We start from the raw sequence: 21,860 nt of genomic DNA, 5'->3' as shown, positions 1-21,860 counted from the left end.
TTTCACATAAGGAATATTTGTTACATTTTTATCAGGTCTTTTAAGTTATACATTACAGTAGAATTCATTTTGATATAACTATACAGCATGGAATATATCTTATTCTAATTAGAACTTCATTGTTATGGATGTACGTGATGGTGGGATTCACTATGGTTATATTCATATATGTACAAAGGAAAATTATTTCAGATTCATTCCATTGTCTTTCCTTTTCTTATCCCTCCTCCCTTCACTCCATTTCCCTTTGTCTAATCCACTAACCTTCTATTTTTCCCCTCACCCCTCACCTTCCACATATCAGCAAATGTATTCAAACTTTGGCTTTGGGAGACTCACTTATTTCATTTAGTATAATAGTCTCCAGATCTATCCATTTACTGGCAAATGTCAGAAAAGACATTCTTCTTTATGGCTGAGTAATATTCCATTGTTTATACATACCACATTTTGTTTATCAATTTATATGTTGAAGGGCACCTAGGTTGGTTCCACAGTTCAGCTATTGTGAATTGAGCTGCTATAAACATTGATGTGGCTGTGTCACTGTAGTACGCTAATTTTAAATCCTTTGAGTATATACCAAGAAGTGGGACAGCTGGATCAAATGGTTGTTTTATTCCTAGTTTGGGGAAAAATCTCCATAATGCTTTCCTGAGTGTGCAATTATTTGTAGTCCCACAAGCAATATATGAGTGTACCTTTTTCCCCACATCCTCATTAGTGTTTATTGCTATTTATATTCTTAATAATTGCCATTCTGACTAGAGTGAGAAAAATCTTAATGTAGTTTTAATTTGTATTTCTCTGACTGCTAGAAATGTTAAGCATTTTTTCATATATTTGTTGACCATTCATATTTTTTCTGTTCAGTTACTTTGCCCATTTATTGATTGGGTTATTTGGTTTTTGGTATTAAGTTTTTTGAGTTTTTTATTTATCATGGAATTTAATACTCCACTGAGGTGCAGGCAGCAGACCTCTATAATTAAAACTACAGAACACTAAAGAAAGAAATTGAGGAAGACCTTAGAAGATGGAAAGACCTCCCATGCTCCTAGATAGGCAGAATTAATATTGTGAAAATGGCCACAGTAGCAAAAGTGCTATACAGATTCAATGCAAGTCTCATCAAAATTCTAATGACATTCTTCATGGAAATAGAAAAGGTAGTCATGAAGTTCATCTGGAAAAGTAAGATGTCCAGAATAGCCAAAGCAATACTTATCAGGAAAAGTGAAGCAGAAGGTATCACAATCCCAGATGGTATTGGCACCAAAACAGGGAAGAAGACCAGTAAAACATAATAGAAGACACAGAGAAAAACCCACAAAAGTACAGTTACCTCATACTAGACAAAAGTATACATTGGAGAAAAGACAGACTCTTCAACAAATGTTAAGGAAAAAGTGGAAATCCATATGTATTAGAATGAAATATAAACCCCCCTATCTCCCAACCTGCTCAAAACTCAACTCAAAGTGGATCAAAGACCTAGAAATTAGACAGAAACCCTGGACATACTAGAAGAAAAAGTAGGCCCAACACTCCAGCATATGAGTTCAGGAACTGACTTCCTTAACAAGACTCCTAAAGCACAAGAATTAAAATCAATAATCAACAAATGGAATGGCATTAAACTAACAAGCTTCTTCACAGCAAAGGAAACAGTCAAGCAAAAGCCCACAGAATGGGAGAAAATCTTGGTTACATTTTTTTAGGGGTGGAAAAGGAGATGATCCCTTTCCTACCCAACATAAAGGGTTGTGACTAGCACTCCTATAACAAATGATAGTTTAACAAAATAAAACATAACTTTATTAACATGAGAACTATACAAAATATGAAACATCAAAGAAAGGACCAGATGGTTGAAACTTAAATATGCTCTTCACAGAGGAGAGGAAATGAAGAAGTTGGGACAAATTACAGGGAAGGTAAGGAGTGGAACATCACATCAAAAAAATAAAAGGAGGGGCTGCGGTTGTGGCTCGGTGGTAAAGTGTTCACCTAGCATGTGTGAGGCCCTGGGTTCAATCCTCAGCACCACATATAAATAAATAAAATAAAGGTATTGTGTCCAACTACAACTAGAAAAAATAAATATAAAAAATAAAAGGATTTGTTATTACACAGATAAAAATTTCCCAGGTAATACAAGCTGCCCTCAGAAAAATAGATGAAAAGTTTCTCTGGGTGTGGCGGTGACTTTTGGTATCCTTTCTTTGTGGTTACTCATTCCTGGTTATTCATGAGACTCCTAGGCAAGGATTTGAGGATAACTGTGTTTATTTTGAAGTAAGTTTTCTCAGTCAGATAAGGGAACTTTAGAGAAAGTGCCCCTCTCTACCACTGGGATAGAAATAAGGGAAGGTTACGAATCCTAATTCTGAGAATATTTCTTCAACTGAGCATGTAAAAGCATCATGTGCTTTTAGGTATCATTTTCTGTGCCCCAACACAGTATTATAAGGATATCAGAAACTACCAGTCTATAGACAGCTACAGTGGTATCATATAAGTTACACAAGGTTATATAGTCAGGCTTCTTTTCTACAATGAAAAATAGGCCAGGCATGGTGGCACATGCCTGTAATCCCAGCTGCTTGGGAGGCTGAGGCAGGAGGATCACAAGTTCAAAGCCAGCCTCTGCAATCATGAGATGCTAAGCAACTTTAATAATATATTAGAACCCTAGATCTACATTCTAAATAGAAATCTAGCCAAATGTTTGCTATTTAAATTAGTCAATGTAACAAAATTAAAATTTCAGTTCCTAAGTCACACTAGCCTCAAGTGCTCACCAGCCTCATGTGAGTCATGACTACTATAAAGAATAGTTTAGATATAGAGCATTTCCAACTTCACAAAAAGTTTTGTTAAGTTTTGCTGCTCTAGGTACTCAAATGAATTTTATAATCAGTGATTAAGCTTTCTTATGTCCTCATTAAAAACTGGACATTTCTTTAATAATCCTCTATTGTTCTAATATTTATTATTGCTGATTGAGGAGGAATGATTGTTGGATGCACAAGTATTAGAAAATTTATTTTTAGTTGTAGTTGGACACAATACCTTTATTTTATTTATTTTTATGTGATGCTGAGGATTGAACTCAGAGCCTCGCACATGCTAGGTGAGAACTCTACCACTGAGCCACAACCCCAGACCCTGCATTAGAAAATTTAACTGCAATGACAAATACAGTGAATACTGACACAAAAATGAACAAAAGGGGTAATTTTCCCTATTATAATTTATTTATATTTTTCCTAATATTATTATACAATCATTTTGCTCAAAATTGTATAAGCATTAAATGTCAGTTAGCTGAAATATTCAAGAAATCAAGTGGTCTGAATAAGAGAATTTTCATCTGATGTTAAAGCAATTAAGCATTTTCAATTTCAACACACTTTCAGATAATCTTTTCAAAATATATGAGCCCATTTATTTGTCTTATATTCTAAACTTAATTAAGTCTTCATTTGTTTGTTTTGCAGGAAAGTACCAGGGACCTAACCCAGGGGCACTTAACCACTGAGCCATATCCCTACCCTTTTTTATTTTTTACTTTAAGACAGGGTCTGACTAAATTACCCTAGACCTTGCTAAGCTGCTGAGACTGGCTTTGAAATGGCAATCCTCCTGCCTCAGCCTCCCAAATTGCTGGGATTATGGGCATGCACCACCATGCCTGGCTGAATCTTCTTTTGAAGACTCATGATCTTACAGGGTCTCAAACTGTTCATACTGTAAATCATTCAACCCTGTAAAGTATATCATAGAATGACTGTAGTCAGTCAGTGTTCACTCAGAATATATCCTGGAAGTTAGATTTGTGGTTAAATATCTTATAGGTGATTTATATTATAATAGTTTGCTTCTTTTATCTAAAATGTTGGTTTCAAAGACTAAAAAACTGCTTATATAATTGTAGGTTTCTAGTGAGTGGGAGAGTCTATTTGAATTTTTTTCTAAAATTAGAAAGAATAATCATCATATTGTATTCTAAAAATATCTCTTTGAATTTCTTGTTAAAATTCTACATGATATGTAATAGCATTTAATTTTAAAATTTCAAGTTAACTTTCCAACTTGATGTATTGAAAAAATTTTCCATATTAAAAAATTAAAGCAGAGGGGCTGGGGTTGTGGCTCAGTGGTAAAATGTTTGCCTATCATGTGTGAGGCCCTGGGTTCAATCCACAGCATAACATATACATAAATTAAATAAAGGTATTGTGTCCAACTACAACTAAAAATTTATAATAAAGCAGAGACAATGATATCAGAGAAATAGGAATTCTCCTATGAAGTTTGATAAGAGCTTTATGAAATTATCACTCTGATAATATTTCCATAGATATAAAATAAAATATTGGAGGAGGTTAAAAAGAAAAGAATAAAAGAAAAATGGACATGTAAAAGTCAACAATTACTTCATTCTCCTTTTGTTTAGTTCCCCAGTAAAGTCACTAAGCCTGAAATAAAAAACTAGCTGAAGGCTAAATGAATAGCCTATCTTTCTGTCATCCATGCTAATAGCACTCGCCCATGGCTGAAACACAATGAGAAAAACTCACATTGTGGCTCATGAAAAGAAAAAGGCTTGCCATGTACCTTCTTAAATTCAAGGACTAGAATGTCATAATGAGAAAGATATTAAAATGTTCCTTCTTCCTCAATACTTATTTAAACAGTCCCCTTCCAGAAACACTTCATATCCTACATCCTCCACGAAAAGCTATTCTGATCTTCTGATCTAGACAATCGTTTCCTCTCCTGAACTACTAAAGGATTTATTGACTATCTGATTCATTTATTAATTATTCATTCATTGCCTTCCAACATCTTTTTAAATCAATTTTATTATTTTTCTGATCATAAAACTAAATGTGCTGTTCTTTAAAATATAACTTATAGCAAGTTCTAAAGATTAAGATAAAAATCAGCCATAATCCAACCACCAGGAAATAATCCCTATTAAGACTTGGACAAATTTCCTTTTCATTTTTACACATTAAGAATGTATAACTACATACTTTTTGTTTCTAAAACTAGAATGCATTCTGCTCATTTTCATACTATTTCATTTATCATTACTGCATGAACACTTCCCCATGTTTTAAATATTTTTGAAAAACAGGTTAATGGGAACTTTACTTCCAGTATGAATGAGTAAGCTTCTAAAAATTATCCTCTGACAAATTAAAAACTATAAATTAAAAGCATTTGTATTTCAGAGAGAAATCAAAGTTTGGAGAAAGCAAGTGGCATAGAATAAATTTCATGTTTTCTGACAAAATAAAACTAAGAGAGTGAATCACCAGAAGATCCAAAGTACAAGAAATGCCAAAGAAATTTCTTCAGGTGGCGAAGATATGATATCAGAAAGCAACTCCAATCTTTAGGAATGAATAAAGAGAATCAGAAACATTTAATTATTTTAATGAAATTAAGAGTTCTTTTTCTCTCTTATTTTCTTTAAAATACACAGTATCACAGTATATGCACAACCACTAAACAGATATCAGTGCATCTAAAAAATAATTAAAATCATACATAAAATATTCTCTGACCACAACAGACTAGACTAGAATAGAATCCAGGGTAAACAGAAAAACTTTTGGAAGACAGAGCCAGACATATCTAGTAGAAAATCAAATGAGGCAAGGAAGCAATGTTTTAGCCAAGATGGTGACTCCCTACAAAAAGAGTAAGGCCTGTTGTTATCCCAATAGTAATGAAAAACATCCTGACAAAAATTTTACTCTGCTATTTGTATGCCTCAGGTGTAGACTAGCTTAGATAGGTTATTTGTTTGGTGGTTCATGTGGACCTGGGAAAGGTAGGGTGACAAATATGATACTTGACAATAGCCCATGAAACAGATGGTCCTGAGAAGGATTTATGAAAGATATCAGGGATTGTGGTACTTAGTGAATCCTGTTTTGAGGCACAGAGCTAAGGTCCTACTTTATAAAAACTGGGATTCAGCAAACCTCATTAGCTGTGTCCCTGACACCACCGAAACGTCTTGTTAAAGCTTCTTCACTATTTGAGATGAATTAGGCAGCAAAATGTCTTCCCCCTGAGTTCTTTGGAAAAGGAAGACTATAAATCCAAGGCATTATTATTTGTTGTTAGCTGGGAAAAGGCAGATCTATTTACTCTGTCCTGGCACTTGTTGCCTTTGTTACCTATAAATTATCTGGTTACCTTACAGAGGAACAAATGGACTGAAGAACATCAAGGCTATGAATCAGTGCTCCAAAAGTTAATTTCTGGTGACAAAGTTAGGCACCAAAAACAGTCTTGAATTTTGCTGACCCTTTCTTCTCTATTCTCCCTTTGTCCTTGGATAGACACATGATACTTTTAAAGCCCTCCTCCAATTTTAAATAATAAAGTATTTCAAGATGTAGCTCACTCAATACCTAATTTCATTTATTTTTTAATAGCACTCAATACATATGGATAAACACTCATCTTCATTCCAACACTATATTGATGACAGAAAATTGGATGAAGAAAGAAACATTTCTTTTTTTTTTCCTACTAGGAAGTACTTTAATCGTTTTTCTTAGGAAAAAAAAAAATGTCCAAACACCTAACAGTTCACATTTCAAAAACAGAGTAATGGTTGAGTGGGGTGTTTAGGAGTTGGGATTTGGGAATATAAGGAAGAAATGTTGGTATCCTGCTTCTTATAGATGGATGGCATAGATTTATAAATAGGAGATTTTGGGCTGCTAGGCCAGTATCAAAACCAATGGAATGACAAATATTTCTATAGAATTTCTTTCCTGATGTCTCCTCTCTTCCACAGAAATACACCATACAAAGCCCAGTAGCAGATAGCTTAGGATCTGGTCTTCCCCTTGAGTAGGAACGGGACTGAAGGGAAGGAAGATCACTCTTGAGTTTCCATGCTTTCCTCTTCCTCTCCTTGAGGTGGTTCTTCTGTATTCTCCTCCTCTTCCTCTCCTTCCTTCTTCTCAGGTGGCTTCTCGTAAGCCTTTTCTGAAGGTGTCACTGTCACTCCATCCCAGGTAGATATTTCAGAAGCAAGATAACTGGCATCACCCTCCTGGCCAAGGATCTTCCTAAAGCCACCGTGTGAGAGGATTCGAACCAGAGTCTGAGCTGTGTAGCAGACCATATCCTGCTGTTCCAGGGTCATGACCATATGTACTCTGAAGTTGCCGCTTTCACAGGGGTCAGTGATACCCACTGATCCTGGAAGAAACAGTCCTGCAGCCAGAATCTGCAAGCAACGCCTGTATGCCACATTTAGGGCCAAAGGCTGTCTGGTGGGGTTATTCATCACAGCATAGTGCCCAAGTAGGTCAAGGATCCAGGGTATGAGGGGCTCAAAGCCAGGAAAACGAATCCTTAAGTCCTTCAGTAGTCTGATGAGAACTTTAACTGTGGACTGAGAAGCATTTTTCTCAAACCAGCGGGCATGTCAGATGGCTGCTAACGCACTTTGCAACACCTTGATATCCAAGTGGAGTTCTGGGTCCAGTTTTCGGAGATTGGGTGGCACTGTCGTAATGAGAATCTTCACTGTAGCATCAGAAGAACTGATTTCAAAACCAGTTTCATTGGTCAGCATGGCCAAAACTTCAGGTGGATCCTGTGCTCTTAAACTTTCCACGACTTTGTTCCCCAGGGCAGCAACAGCTTCCAATGTTGGCAGAATCTTTAGTATTACCACCAGGTCAGCTACATTGTGTCCTGTAGTCATTGTTCCCTTTTTATATGATCCTACCTGTCGGACTTCTTCAATTTGCACTTCAAATGTCCCCGGAGCCACAATCAAATTGTGGATCACATTGTTTATTTTTGTCACCAGAGAAAGGATTACGCCTGTTCAGCAGAATTGGGAACAAGGTCCTGATTCCTCTTCAGCAAGGCTTCACTGAAGGAAGTTTCATCAGGTGCTGGCTTGACTCGAGGGAAGGCCATTTCACACAAATAGAAATCGAATGGGATATGTGGCAAGAAGGGCCTGAACCCTCCTCCTGGTCCCCCTCTGGAACCAAAGTGCCCACCACGACCACAGCCTCAGTCACCCCTCATGGATCCCTTAATCGTGGATCAAGAAACATTTCTGATTTAACTATTTTTATTTGTTTTATATAGAAATGTTGCATATAGTCATAGCAATGAAAATATTCAAGAAAGGCCCATCTAATAATGTATAACCAGATGAAAATTTCCAATTTCTACATGTTTGTATTGGGAATAACCAAAGTTGCCTAAATTTGAGTACTACTTCTTTAAATGGATTAGTTTAAGTGCTGTTTTGAAGTAATCAATTGTTTGACTTTTAAAATTAAAGAGGAACAATTTACCAAGGAATGATAACTATAGTGTGCTGAATTTCTACTCTTCTATTTGATGTTATATTCTAATAATGTTAGTATTTAGTTTTCATATTAGTGTTGGAGATATTCAATAGTAATCAAATGCTTGAAGTTCTTGTAGAGTTTTAAAATCTGATTAAAGTAGGGACTACAATTTTTGGTTTCTACTTCAATACAGAAGCATGAAAGAGTTTTAAAGTGAAGTCTAACAGTGTTAACAAAATTCTTTTGGTTTCACTGCTGATATTATCAATCTACCCTTGCAGAATGTCAACTGCTAAACATATTCCATCCCTGGGCTGGCACAGTACTAAGAAATTGACTTTACCATCTGGCTTTCTAGCATTTTTATCAAGTCTTTTTAATTAGGTTCAAATCGGTGATCTCCACCTTTCCTTGCCTCTACCTTTTTCAGTGCCATTAAGACAGAACTCATTTCCAGTGCACTGCAGTGTGCTCAAGTGGAACTTAAATTGAATAGTATTTTCCCCCAGGTTTTCACACCTTACATATGCTAGCAAAAGTCATGTCATGCTTGCCCAGTAGTGCATATAATTCAATTTTTGTTTTATTAAGATATGAAGATGACCATTACATTACAAAGCCATGCAGCCTTAAGAGACCTAAATGAAAAATGGGACCATAGTTAGAGAAATTAAAGATCTCTTCAAGGTAAGGAAAAGGAAGGGAGAGCACTGGAATTTTACCCTTGAACTTAAACCACTGAAACAATATGTATAATAGAAATGTTAAAAAAACATTTTCAAGTTAATCCAAGTGTTTCACTCTCCTACAAAAATACTTCCACGGGGTTTACAAGAAAATGAAAAGCTGGTCACATTTGGTTATGTCAAATGTCTGCTGTTAATTTGAAATGATCCCAATTCAATAAAAATCTATCCTCTGCAACAGAAAGCTGGTCAGGCAATGGGAACTCATTTCTCCCTCTCCTTTGGCAGTACAGCTAACTGGAGGTTGTATTATAGTTAGTGTGAATTTTTTTTTTCCTTGAAAAGGAAGAGTAGAGCAGTTGTTAAAATGTAGCCAGCTTACCACCTTCATAATATTCACCTCAGGAGGACCCCATATTATTTAAACATAAAATTGATTTCTAGAGAATGAGAGGGTAGAGACAGAAAGAAGTTTTACAGGATGAATGCTCAGGTATATTTCTAAGAAATATCCAAAGCATTAAAGCCCTTTATTCATTCTTTATTGAAACAATGCATGTTTTTTTTTTTTGTGGTAACATTGAGATGTGCATTATAAACTAAAACAGGACCAAAAAGACTGGCTTTTCCTAATTCACTAAGACAGTAATATGAAGAGCAAGATTCAGAGCTCAGAGACTTTGCCACACCAATCTGCCATACAGGCAGCCCAGAACAAATTGAGCAGACCACATAATTCATTCCTATATAATCTGGCATGTATAAATAGATTAAATTGCACTGTTAAATTCAAAATGCTGATTCTGGATTTCAAAGGTAGAACATTCAATGGATTGTGATTTTCTACAATATGCTATGGTTTGGATTTAAAAAAAAAAAAATCTGACCAGCAGAGCGACTACTCAGGGATTCTATTCACATTTTTTTTTCTAAGTGGTTCTAAATAGTACCAAGGATTCTTCCCTATGAACACTCAAGTTTGAATTTCCCATTTCTCTCTTTTTAAAATATTTGTAGGTGTAGATGGACACAATGTCTTTACTTTATTTATTTATTTTCATGTGTTGCTGAGAATCAAACCCAGTGCCTCACACATGCTAAGCAAGCGCTCTACCAACTGAGCTATATCCCCAGCCCCTCTGTTTCTCTTTCAAATATCCTACCTACTCCCTAAAAGAAAAAGAATATAGGTTAGAAGATCTGTGTGCAATACCTGTTCCTATTTACTTCAAATATTTAGAATGTAGGGGTATTCAAATTCAAGGTAAAATTGTAAAAAAGGGGAATCCCATTGCCCCCACAAAATATATTTTTTCACTGAGTTTCGCTCAACAGGGTATAACTTCCTGCAATCTCTAGATATTCTGCTCTCTAAGCATTTTATAAATATATGTATGCTGCAGGAACTGCAAAGTTCCATTTTCATATTTTTCTGCATAGGGTGTGTAGTGTCATTCTGGGACCAGCTTCAGCCTTTATTACGCTAACCCATAGCTACAGTCTTTGGTGGCAGTTTTAGTGACCCTGAAATAATTTATATATATTTTAGAATCCTCTCCTAAGGCAGCCAAGGCAACCATAGATTATTAAATTCATTGAGGTTTTTCCTTTTTACACATTTTCTTACTGCAGATGTGCTAAACCATTCAGCAAAAATGTAGGGTACTGCAGAACAAGTAGAGACCGGCAGAGCTGTAATAATTACAGGATAATGTAGAACTAAAATAATTCTTCTGAATGTTGAGGTTTAATATCATCTGTTCTTTTCCTCTGCATTCCCGGTGGAACAATTGACTCAATTTCTCCACGCACAAATCTTTCACAACCTCTTCTTAACTTTCTGCATTCTTCTTCCAGCTTGACTTTGTACTGGAACCCATGTCTCCCACTCCACTGAAATCATCACATTTTAACCCACCAGGCCTTATTGGTCCATGTCTATACTTCAACACTATATTTAAGAATCAGTCTTAGCCAGAGGAATTATTTAACGTTCTAAGTAACAAATTTTGACATGTTTTCCCTTCCTCCAGTAATAAGTTCAAATTCCTTAAGGATCCACTTCTCAGACAAACTTAGTAGCACAATGAGTTCAAAGAGGAAAGTCTTCCAAATGGAATATAGAATTTCCAAACCTCTAAAGACCTATGACACCCGCCTAAAAGTGATGCCTCTGCACTATATTTCTAGGACCTGGTTAACAATCAAAGATCTTAATCCTTTCTTTTAAATAGTAAATATGACAAGATAGCCTTAAAAAGTAAGGCAAGTAATTTTCCATGAGTGTGCTGTTTGTTTCACTTGGCACAAATAGTTACTCATCCTTGGCGAGTAGATAATTACAAGGCTTTTTGTTTCACAGACCATCTATGGCCTAATAATATTTCAGTAGAAATTTCCTAGTGAACAAGTCACCTTGTGATTTGTAGTCATGCTAGCCATAAATCTTGGTCATAGGTTAGGAACAGACTCAAAATTTTGTCAGCAATTCATGTTATGCTATGATATCTCATTTGGCTATAATATGATAAAGTGTGACAGCTACAGCCTGTGACTAATCATGGCCTCATACTGAAGCCTTCTAATGTGGAAAGCAAGATTTCAGAGAGTCTACTGTATGAAAAGAAGCTGCTTCACCCATCAAGCAATGTTTAGTTGCACTTCTAGCTTCTACTTTTTGAGAAAGGATAGAAGGTGGAGGAATGGCAATGATTGATAGGCTTTTCATAGTTTCAGATTTCAAATGATTTATCATCATAATATTCCTGGATCAATATTAGTATTTTCATTTTTAGGTGGTAGGAAACTGAACCAAAAATACTTTTCAATATTACCTTAGACAATTCATGGAAGAGATAAAATGAAGGTAGATAGATAGAGTTCAGATATTTTTAATTATATATGAATAATTCAGTTTATCCACATTTTGATAATTGAAAGTAGGAGGCACAAAAACTACTTCTCATAGCAGAAGTATGAAAGATGTAAGAAGTTGACATGTAGCCTACCTTTTATTGGCTTTCCACTTTTCAAAACCTAATGGATTGCTTCCTGCTATAGAGTCTGCCAGAATGCATAAAAATATTTCAAATATCCAGAGAAGCTTCACATCCATTGATCAGGGTTTATATATTGATTTGTGGCTAAGAGAGACCCATTGTTTCCACTTCTATCTGTTGTAATGAAAATGGAATGCATGCTAATTTGAACTGAAAGTAGATATGTAATGACAGAGTGTTGTCTCTGGTGTTTTGTTTTTTTCCATTTTGGTCTAAGAATTTTGGTTACATCAAATCATGCAATTTGTTAATGATCACAATAAGAAGCCAAGCCAACTCTGACATTCCCTGAAGTCATCCTCAAATCAAAAGACATGTTTTCAGGATCTTTGATACACAACTGTTAATTGTAGAAGTTTGAGTCTGGATCAGGTAGAATCTAAAAGGAAGGATAAATATTTTCAAGCTTTTAAAATCACACACACACACACACACATACACATACACACCCTATCAATATGTCATTCATATGTTTCATTCATGGGGATGTTTATCAGGTTCAATCCCAGGCAAAATAAATTCATATAGCTTTTGTTCCATAGAAATTTATACTTTAAATGGAATGGTGTAAACATATATTAAGGACATATAAAAATGGAAAGAATAACTTAACAAGTCCAAAAGTGACATTTTGAAAACTAAGTCATGGTAGATTCCTAGAAGGGGTAGAATTTTCAGAATCTTTTGCCTGATTGTGAAAAAACAACCTAATTAAGAGAAACTTTAGAAGGTACAGATGAATGGCATAAATGGATGTTTAATAAAGGGGACCTATTAAAAGTGTAGGGAACATTCAAGAGGATAATAAGACAAATTAAATGAAGATGAAAGATAACTAAAAAAAATCATTTGAAGCCCATCATCGTGGTACACTCCTGTAATCCCTGCAACTAGGGAGGCTGGGGCGGAAGCATGGCAAATTTGAGGCCAGCCTCAGCAACTTACCAAGATCCTAAGCAATTTAATAAGACCTTGTCTCGAAGTAAAATAAATAAATAAATAAAAGGACTGGAGATATGTCTCAGTGGTAAAGTGCACCTGGATTTAATCCCCACTACTAAAGAAAAAAAAGTCATTTGGCCAACCTTTTTGACTATGGACAAGATAAAAACCTAAGCTATTCCTTAAAAATTGGCAAATTCCCAAATTCGTTGAGTTCTTTAAACTGGTTTCTTCATTTAGCAGGTAATTTCAATAATCTCACAGCTTTTGATCTTTTCTGATATGATTTTTAACCAACTTAATCCTCCTACTGTTATCATCAGAGCTTACCTTAGAGGGAAAAATGAAATTTAACAAATATTATAGGCTAATCCTCAGAATTCTTGGTCTTATTAAAACATACACCTACAACTCCTAAAATATGGACTATAAATCAGAATTTTATGTGATTTCAATTAATGTGAAAAACTTTATTTAGACCCCAAATACAGTGGTTGGATATTATGTCTTTCTTGTTTATCACTGTACTACTAAACTTATTCATTTTCTAAAATGATGTTATTGTTATAAACTGTTTTCTTTTGATATGGATATGACCAAAAACATTACTGTGATACCCCAAATTCTTCTTCATTTTTTCCATCTGAAGTATGATCTTCATATATCTATTGGCAGTATGTCAATCCTGAAAAAACGCTGCTTATTTTTGTAGCTCTACTTTTACTTTTGTCATCCAAATGAAAAATATTGACGTTCATATGTCTGTTCAAATTACTTCACTTCAAATATCTTTTGAGCACCTATTATATGTTGGGTATCACACTAGGCCTTAGAGATATAAGAACACTGGTCCAAGTCATTATCATCTTTCATCTGAAAAACTATAAACCTTCTAAAGTGTTCTCTGCCTTCAGGATGGCTTTCCTCCAATCTTGTCTCCACTCTGCAAACAAAATGAACCTTCTAAAACTAAAACTTAGTTGTCCCACTCTGCTGCTTAAAATTCTTTAAATGGCTTCATTATGATGGCTCCAAAATAGTCTCAATATCTTACCTTGGTTTCCATAGTCTTGTGTAATCACCATCTTTATTCTGCACCATTCCACACTTAGGTTGCAGACATACTACATTTCTTTTACTTCCTTGGGAGCTTCATATAGTTTCATTCACTTAAAATATTCTAGTTATTTTCCTACTCAATTCTCCCTCATTAGCTCATTCCTAAACATTTTCAGGCCTCAGCTTAAGGGTCACCTTAGGGTCCTATCACTTCAGAGTTTACAATGTAAGTTGTATAGCATCCTGTTAGTTTGTAGTGAGTGAATCTACTTAGACTGTCATAATAAAATACCACAGTCTGGGTGGCTTCACCAATAGAAATTGAGACTATTACATCTGACATGGTATGAACTTAATAAGTAATTTTGAATGAATGAAGAAGAGTAAGACATGGTCTGTTCCCTCAAAACACAATAAATATAGCTTATAAACCTAGCTTATTAGTTAAACATAAATAAAAATTGGTTATAATATAGCATAGCAAACTTGATTACAATAACATAAACAAAGTACCATTGGAAAGAATTGTTAACTTATTATATCTGACCTGGATGGAGTGAAGGTGGGGTGAGAGAGTCAAGGCAGGCTTCCCAAAGGAGACAATATATGAACTTGGCTTTATGAGAAGAAGAAATGACTGTTGTTTTAACTCTTATTATAATCTCATTTTTTCTCCAAAAAAGACAATAAAGTCTAAGATAGCTCTTAAATATTTATTTCCAATGAGATTCTTACTTGTGTTGTATAGGCTGCTTCTTCATGCTTATAAACCACATTACAAAGCACAGTAGACACTGGTTACATGTGGCTATTTTAAATTTAAATTAAATTAAATAAGCATTCAGTTACTCTAGCAACATTTGAAATGTTCAAGAGTCACATGTGGCTACAATATCTTGCTGGGCACAAAATCATGAGCCACTCACAGCCTTGTAGATTCAAACAGCAATTCTTTATTCCTGAACTCACACCGTCACTCTACAAACACGTTCTGGGCAAAATCCACACTCTCCACCGGGCTCTGAATCCCAAATACTCTCTGAATCCCAGGAGAACTCAACGGAACTCAAGGCGCCTGAGGCAGCAGGATACGCCCTATTCCTAGCAGGAATCACCTGAAACCTGGAACCGCCCTAAACCCTGATCCACCTTAAACCTGGATCCGCCCTGGTCCTTGAGCAAGGTCACCTTTCATTCAAAGTCACTGCAAATGACCTGGGTCCACCGTGGAGAGTCCTTCCTCTAAGCAACATGGAGTAGGCTGACAAAGAAATTGCGATGCGTCATTCCTACTTGGCAATGGCTCTCAGCAGACTGCAAAAATTAATATAACTTTTTCACCATCAACAAAAGGACTTAAAAACAGCATAGGACAGGGACACAGCCATATCAATGTTTATAACAACACAATTCACAATAACTAAACTGTGGAATCAACCTAGGTGCCCTTCAATAGATGAATGGATTGAAAAAAAATGTGGCATATTCTGGAATATTACTCAGCAATAAAAGAGAATAAAATCATGGCATTTGAAGATAAATGGATGGAGTTAGAGAAGATAATGCTAAGTGAAGTTACCCAATCCCCAAAATCCAAATGCCATATGTTTTCTTTAATATAAGAAAGCTGATTCATAGTGGGAAAGGGAGAGGGAGCATAGGAGGAAGAGACAAACTCTACATAAGGCACAGGGGTTGGAGGGGAACAGAGTGGGCATGGGGTTATTAATGATAGTGGAATGTGATCATCATTATTATCCAAAGTAGAGGTCTGGAGGCATGAGTTGGTGTGAATATACTATGTATACAACCAGAGATATGAAAAATTGTGCTCTATATTTGTAATAAGAATTGTAAGGCATTCCGCTGTCATATATAAATTTTTAAAAAGGCATCTTATAGGGCTGGGGTTGTGGCTCAGTGGTAGAGTGCTTGCCTAGCACATGTGGGGCACTGGGTTCGATCCTCAGCACCACATAAAAATAAAATAAAGGTATTGTATCCAACTAAAACTAAAACAAAATATTTTTAAAAAGGCATCTTATAAACAATGCCATCATTCGTCTATTAAATAAATTTGTACTATCTATTATTTGCCCTGTACTATACTAGATGTTATTGGGTGTAAAGATAAATATGACAGGGTTTCTGATTTCACAAAGATCTCTCTAGTGAATTGGCCTTGCTTTATTTCTGCAAATTGGCTCATGATAAATGTTTCTTTATTTTTGTACACTTTAACATTACTATCTCTAGGCATTTATATGCTGTTGTATCTTACTGAATTGAAAGTTTCTCAAATGCTTAGAAAAAGAATTATAGCTATGAATGGAAATTTGAATAAATCCACTAATTATTAAGTACTCATTATGTGACTGCCCTATGCTAAGTAACATGGAAAATCCAAAAGAATGTAAGACAAAATATCTTCTCTCCATAAGTTTATAAATTAAATTAAATGTTGAATGCAAAACTGATTTATAAACAATGATTATATTTGTATTATTAAAGTATAATTGGGAAGACTGTATTCACATAAATTTAATGAGCAGAGAACAGTATAATACAGTATATAATCAAGTGCTAGAATATATACCATAAATTTATAAATCCTATGAAAATTAAAGTTGAGAAAGAATATCATGAAGTAAAATGGTCAAGGAAGTCTTTGGGAAGAAAGTGATATAAGTCATAAAATTGATTATGTTATAAGTGACAGAAAATAACAAAAACTGGCTTCATCAAAAAGGGGGATTTATTGACTTATGTAACTGGAAAGTTCTAGTGTGGACTTTACACAGGTGCATACAGAGAATCAAACAAAGAAATCCCCTTTTTCTCCTTTTTTACCCCTCTCTCTCCATCTGTCAGCTCTACTTTTCCTCTGTATTGGCTCTATTCTTGGGAAGTTGCTCTCCTTCTAGTAGCAAGATAGCTACCAGAAGCTCTAGGTTTTTTATCCCTTTCATTCAGCAACCCCAGTGAGAAAAGAGCATCTGTTTCTAAATTGTTTTCCTTGGGTCATGTTATTATCTGTGAACTAATCACTATGATCAAGAGAAGACAATGCTCTCATTAGAAAACAGGAGAGGGAGATGTTATTTTTTTAAATCAAAATAAGAACAAATTAAAAATGAGGAAATGAAAGTTAAAGAACAAAAATTCAATTTGAACTAGGACTTGAGGAAAATACTGCATTTGATTCTTTCTCCAGTAGAAAGGTGAACCCGGTATTCAAGAAAGGGAAAGAGAATAAAGAAAGACAGATATAAGAACAAGTGTGCCATCTGCGCAGGATTAATTTTTCCATTGTATATGAATTTATGAGATAAGAGGTCATCTGTTTGTCTTTGATTTACCATAGTTAGTATACCTTGGGGCAAACCTTTCACAGGAAGTCTTGGCTGATTCATTTAATGCAAAATGATGGAAAAACAGGACAACAAGTAAACCAATTAGTAAAATTCATATCTGTCCCCTCTGTCTGATTGACTATTTTTATCTTTGATGTTTTCTGTTTTCTATTTCTTTGTACATATACTTCATATAAACAATTAGTTGGAATGTTTCTTGCCAATACTTGCATCAACCAGATGAATTCCTACCATTTGGGACCAGCCAAATCCCATAGTACTCAGGCATGACACATATCATCACAGATTAACCCTAGCATATTGGGACAATTTTAAGAGCTGCCAATTTTTTCTCAGAAGCTTCAAAATTCCATTCATGTCAACGGCATTGAACATTTGGTAAAGCCTATGAATACCACTTTGTTCAATCCCCCTTACCACAAAAATAAATACACACATACACATAAATAAATATCTTTTATGACTTTTGATATATAGATTATGACTTTTAGTTTATTTGGCATGTTCCCCAAGTTGCACAGTGAGAGCACAGAAAATAAGGGGGTACATTGTGGAAAATTTACACACCCATAATAAAATAATAAGTCATTCTGCTTTTATTATCACTATACACTTGCATTTTAAACAATATCAGGAATAAAATAGTAATGAGGGGGGGTAACTTGGTCACTCTAAGTTAAAGTTTCTCAGCTTCAATGCTCTTGACATTTTGGACTGGGTCATTCTTTGTTGTACAGGAGGACTGTCCTAAGTATTGTAAGATGTTTACCTGCATCCCTGGCCACTACCCACCAGATGCACCCCTACCCAGTTGTGACAACTCAAACTGACTTTAGACATTACTAAATGTCCCCTGACAGGCAAAATTGACCTTAGATGAGAACCAATGATTTAAGCTCAAAATTATTGCAATGATTACTATTGAGATTTGAAAAGATATTTTATTACTTTTTTTAAAAAAATTGTTCTATTCAGTTATACATAATATCAGAGTGATCTTCAATTCATTGTACACAAATGGAGAACAATGTTTCACTTCTCTGGTTGTACAGGAAGTAGGGTCAGACCATTCGTACAATCATATATATACTTAGGATAATGATGTTCTTCTCATTCTACCATCTTTCCTAACCCCATAACCCCCCCTTTCCTCCCTCCCCTTTGCTCAAAGTTCCTCCACTCATCTCATGCTCCCCCGTTTTATTAATTTTAATAATACTTTTTTCCACTACTTAACACAAAATAAACACAGAAGTTAACACAAAGAACTCTAAGTAATAATGTTCTTGGCTTCTGCTACACACACATCCCTGTACTCGCGTTCATTTCAGAGTATAACACTCTAGGGCTGGGCATGGTCGTGCATGAATATAATCCCAGAAACTCAGGAGACTGGGTCAGGATAATCTCAAGTTCAAGACCATCCTCAGCATCTTAGCAAGGCACTAGAAACTTAGAGAGATGCTGTCTCAAAATTTAAAAAATAATAAAATAAAATAAAAAAGGGCTGGAAATGTGGCTCAGTGGTTAAGTACCAAGAACATAATAGTTTAAAATCATTTGAGCTCACTTTGGATAGAATTCACACCTATAGCTATTGTACTTCTGCATATTCCTGCAAATAAATACTAGATCAAAAATAAATAATTACAGGACAGTGAATTTTAACAGCAAAGAAACTAAAATTGACTTGCCTTAATACTGTCATTATATGTAATTACTTGAATTTTTTATTAAAAGAGTAAGTAATAAGAGGTTGTGAGGGGAAAGGAGGGGGGACAAGGGAGAGAATTGAACAACAGCAGATGAGGTAGAGAGCGAAGATGGGAGGGGAGGGGAGGGGGGATAGTAGGGGATAGGAAAAGTAGCAGAATACAACAGTCACTAATATGCCATTATGGAAAAAATGTGAATATGTAACCGATGTGATTCTGCAATTTGTATTTGGGGTAAAAATGGGAGTTCATAACCCACTTGAGTCAAATGTATGAAAGGTGATATATCATGAGCTTTGTAATGTTTTGAACAACCAATAAAAAAAAGAAAGAAAGAAAGAAAGAAAGAAAGAAAGAAAGAAAGAAAGAAGGAAAGAAAAAGAGTGAGTAAAACAAAAGGCAAATTGTAACATATTGTTCTTAGGTATTTTGATTTGGTGTTTTTGTATAATCAGTGCTATGGTTTCGGTAAGTGTCTCCCAAAGGACCATGTGTTAAAGGCTTGGTCCCCAAGACATGGTGCTTTTAGGAGGTAGTGGAAACTTTAAAATGTGTTGCCTAGTGGAAATCCTTAGGTTACTGGGGATATGCCCTTGATAGTGCTAGTGGGAGTCCAGCTTCTCTCTTTTTCACATCCTGGCCCTGAGGTGAATGGTTTTGTCATGCATTATCACCACTATATGCTGCCTCACCAGAAGCCCCAGAGCAATGGGATCTACCTATTATGAACTGAAACCTTCAAAACTATGAGCCTAAATAAATCTTTCATCTGTTTTAAGTTGATTTATCTCAGTTATTTTTTTGCAGTGGGATTGAAATCAGGGACACTCGACTACTGAGCCACATCCCAGCCCTATTTTGTATTTTATTTAGAGACAGGGTTCCACTGAGTTGCTTAGTGAATCACTATTGCTGAGGCTGGCTTTGAACTCAAGAGCCTCCTGACTCAGCCTCCCCAGCCACTGGAATGACAGGCATGTGCCACCCCACCCAGCTCAGTTATCTTTTATAGTAATGGAAAGTTGGTGAACACTTGGTTTGGTATTCTGGTTTGGTTAGTGAAAATTGTAGTTAATTGAGGAAATATTTTACTGAATTTGAATGCTCTCACTTATATTAAAAATTTATTCTTCTCTTTCAATTTGTACTGTTCTTGTGGAATTTTTGCTATTAAACTAAAGAATTATTATTACTTTATTATTTATAAACATATATAGGTATGAGATTTTAATTCATTATTTTATTCTTTTTTGTTTTGTAATGCTTATTTCATGTCTTATTATATTTTACTTACATAAGTTCATACAATTTATTAAAAGTCTCAATAATAGTAAATACAGTTCTCAATCTCTTGACCATGAGTTTCAATTATTATCACTGAAAATGTTTTTTTTTTTTTTTCTTGTATTCATCAATAGTCTCTGTGGTGAATACCTGAGAAAAGCAAATATTTATTTTGGATCAGATTCAGAGATCTCAGTCCAAGGTCATCCAGCTCCATTGTTCTGGTCCTGAAGTGAGACAGAGCATCATGGTGGAAAGGTATTGTAGAGGGAAACTGCTCATCTCGTTTCATTCAAGAAACAGAGAGAGAATGTGTGAAAGTGAGAGAGACAAAAAGGTGAGAGGAGAGAGGAAGAAGTCAGAGATAAGATATAATCCCCACAGGCATGCTTCCAGTGACCTACTTCTTCCAATTTAGTTCCCCCATTCAGCCATCAATGGGTTGATTCACTGATGATGTCAAAGCCTTCATGATCCAAAGACTTTCCAAAAGCCCCACCTCTGAACACATGAGATTTGGGGGGCTATTCCAGATCCAATCCATAATAATCCTATCAATGAAAAGAATGTTAAAAAATATCTTTTTAAGCCAGATGTGTCTGTGTACACCTGTAATCCCAATAATTCAGAAGGCTGAGACAGAAGGATTCCAAGTTCAAGTTCAGCCTAGGCAACTTAGGGAGATCCTATTTCAAATTTTTAAAAAAATAGAAAAGAAGGGGAAAGGGTTGAGTGCTTGGGATGTAGTTCAGTGGTAGAAAGCTCCTGGGTTCAATCCCCAGTACTGAAAATACACATTTTTCAGTATATATAATGAATTTGTCTATTACACAAAAGCAGTTGTTCTCAACCAGGGGCAATTTTGTCTGTATCCTCAATGGTTATTTTACATCTGGAGACATTTCTGGTTGTCACAACTAGGGATAAAAGTGCTGTCTGGTACTTTCTGAGAATGCTACTAAACATCCTACAATGCTAGATCAGCCCCCTGCAAGAGAGATACAGCCCAAATGTCAATAATGCTGAAGTGGGGAAAACTGATCAAAAGCAATGGTTCCCAGAGTCATACAAGCACTTGGAGTCCAACAAATTATTAAGAAGACACATGCCAGCTAAATTCAAGTTTGACAGAACTGGATCCGTATGCAACAAAACACTTCACTGTCACGTGTTTCTACCCACACTGCCAGTGTTATGCCACTCTCATTCTCATTCTCATTCATATTCTCATGTAATTGATGTTGAATTTCGCCCCAATAACAGGTTTATGTTTTCAGGTAGATTTTGGAAAGTAAGAAGTATATTTGATCATCATCACCTCTCAAATCTTCTCTAACCATAATAGGTAAAGAGTTAAATTTGGACAAAGTAAAGGACACTC

General features: G+C 35.4%; 1 protein-coding gene across 1 annotated transcript; it reads right to left on the bottom strand.

The window, feature by feature from the left end:
• Positions 1-6,652: 6,652 nt before the first annotated feature.
• LOC124081621 (interleukin enhancer-binding factor 2-like) lies at positions 6,653-8,089 on the bottom strand. Its single transcript, XM_046427841.2, is given in 2 exon segments — positions 6,653-7,872; positions 7,875-8,089. Coding segments are annotated over 2 exon segments (1,056 nt in total). The 5' UTR covers positions 7,975-8,089; the 3' UTR covers positions 6,653-6,916.
• Positions 8,090-21,860: the final 13,771 nt, after the last annotated feature.

Source organism: Marmota monax, unplaced genomic scaffold (assembly GCF_021218885.2).
Source record: "Marmota monax isolate L192 unplaced genomic scaffold, Marmota_monax_Labrador192_F-V1.1 WCK01_AAM20220418_F8-fsc00067, whole genome shotgun sequence".
Lineage (NCBI taxonomy): Eukaryota > Metazoa > Chordata > Mammalia > Rodentia > Sciuridae > Marmota > Marmota monax.
The sequence above is the reverse complement of the archived record's forward strand: the minus strand, read 5'-3'. Positions and strand labels throughout refer to the sequence as shown.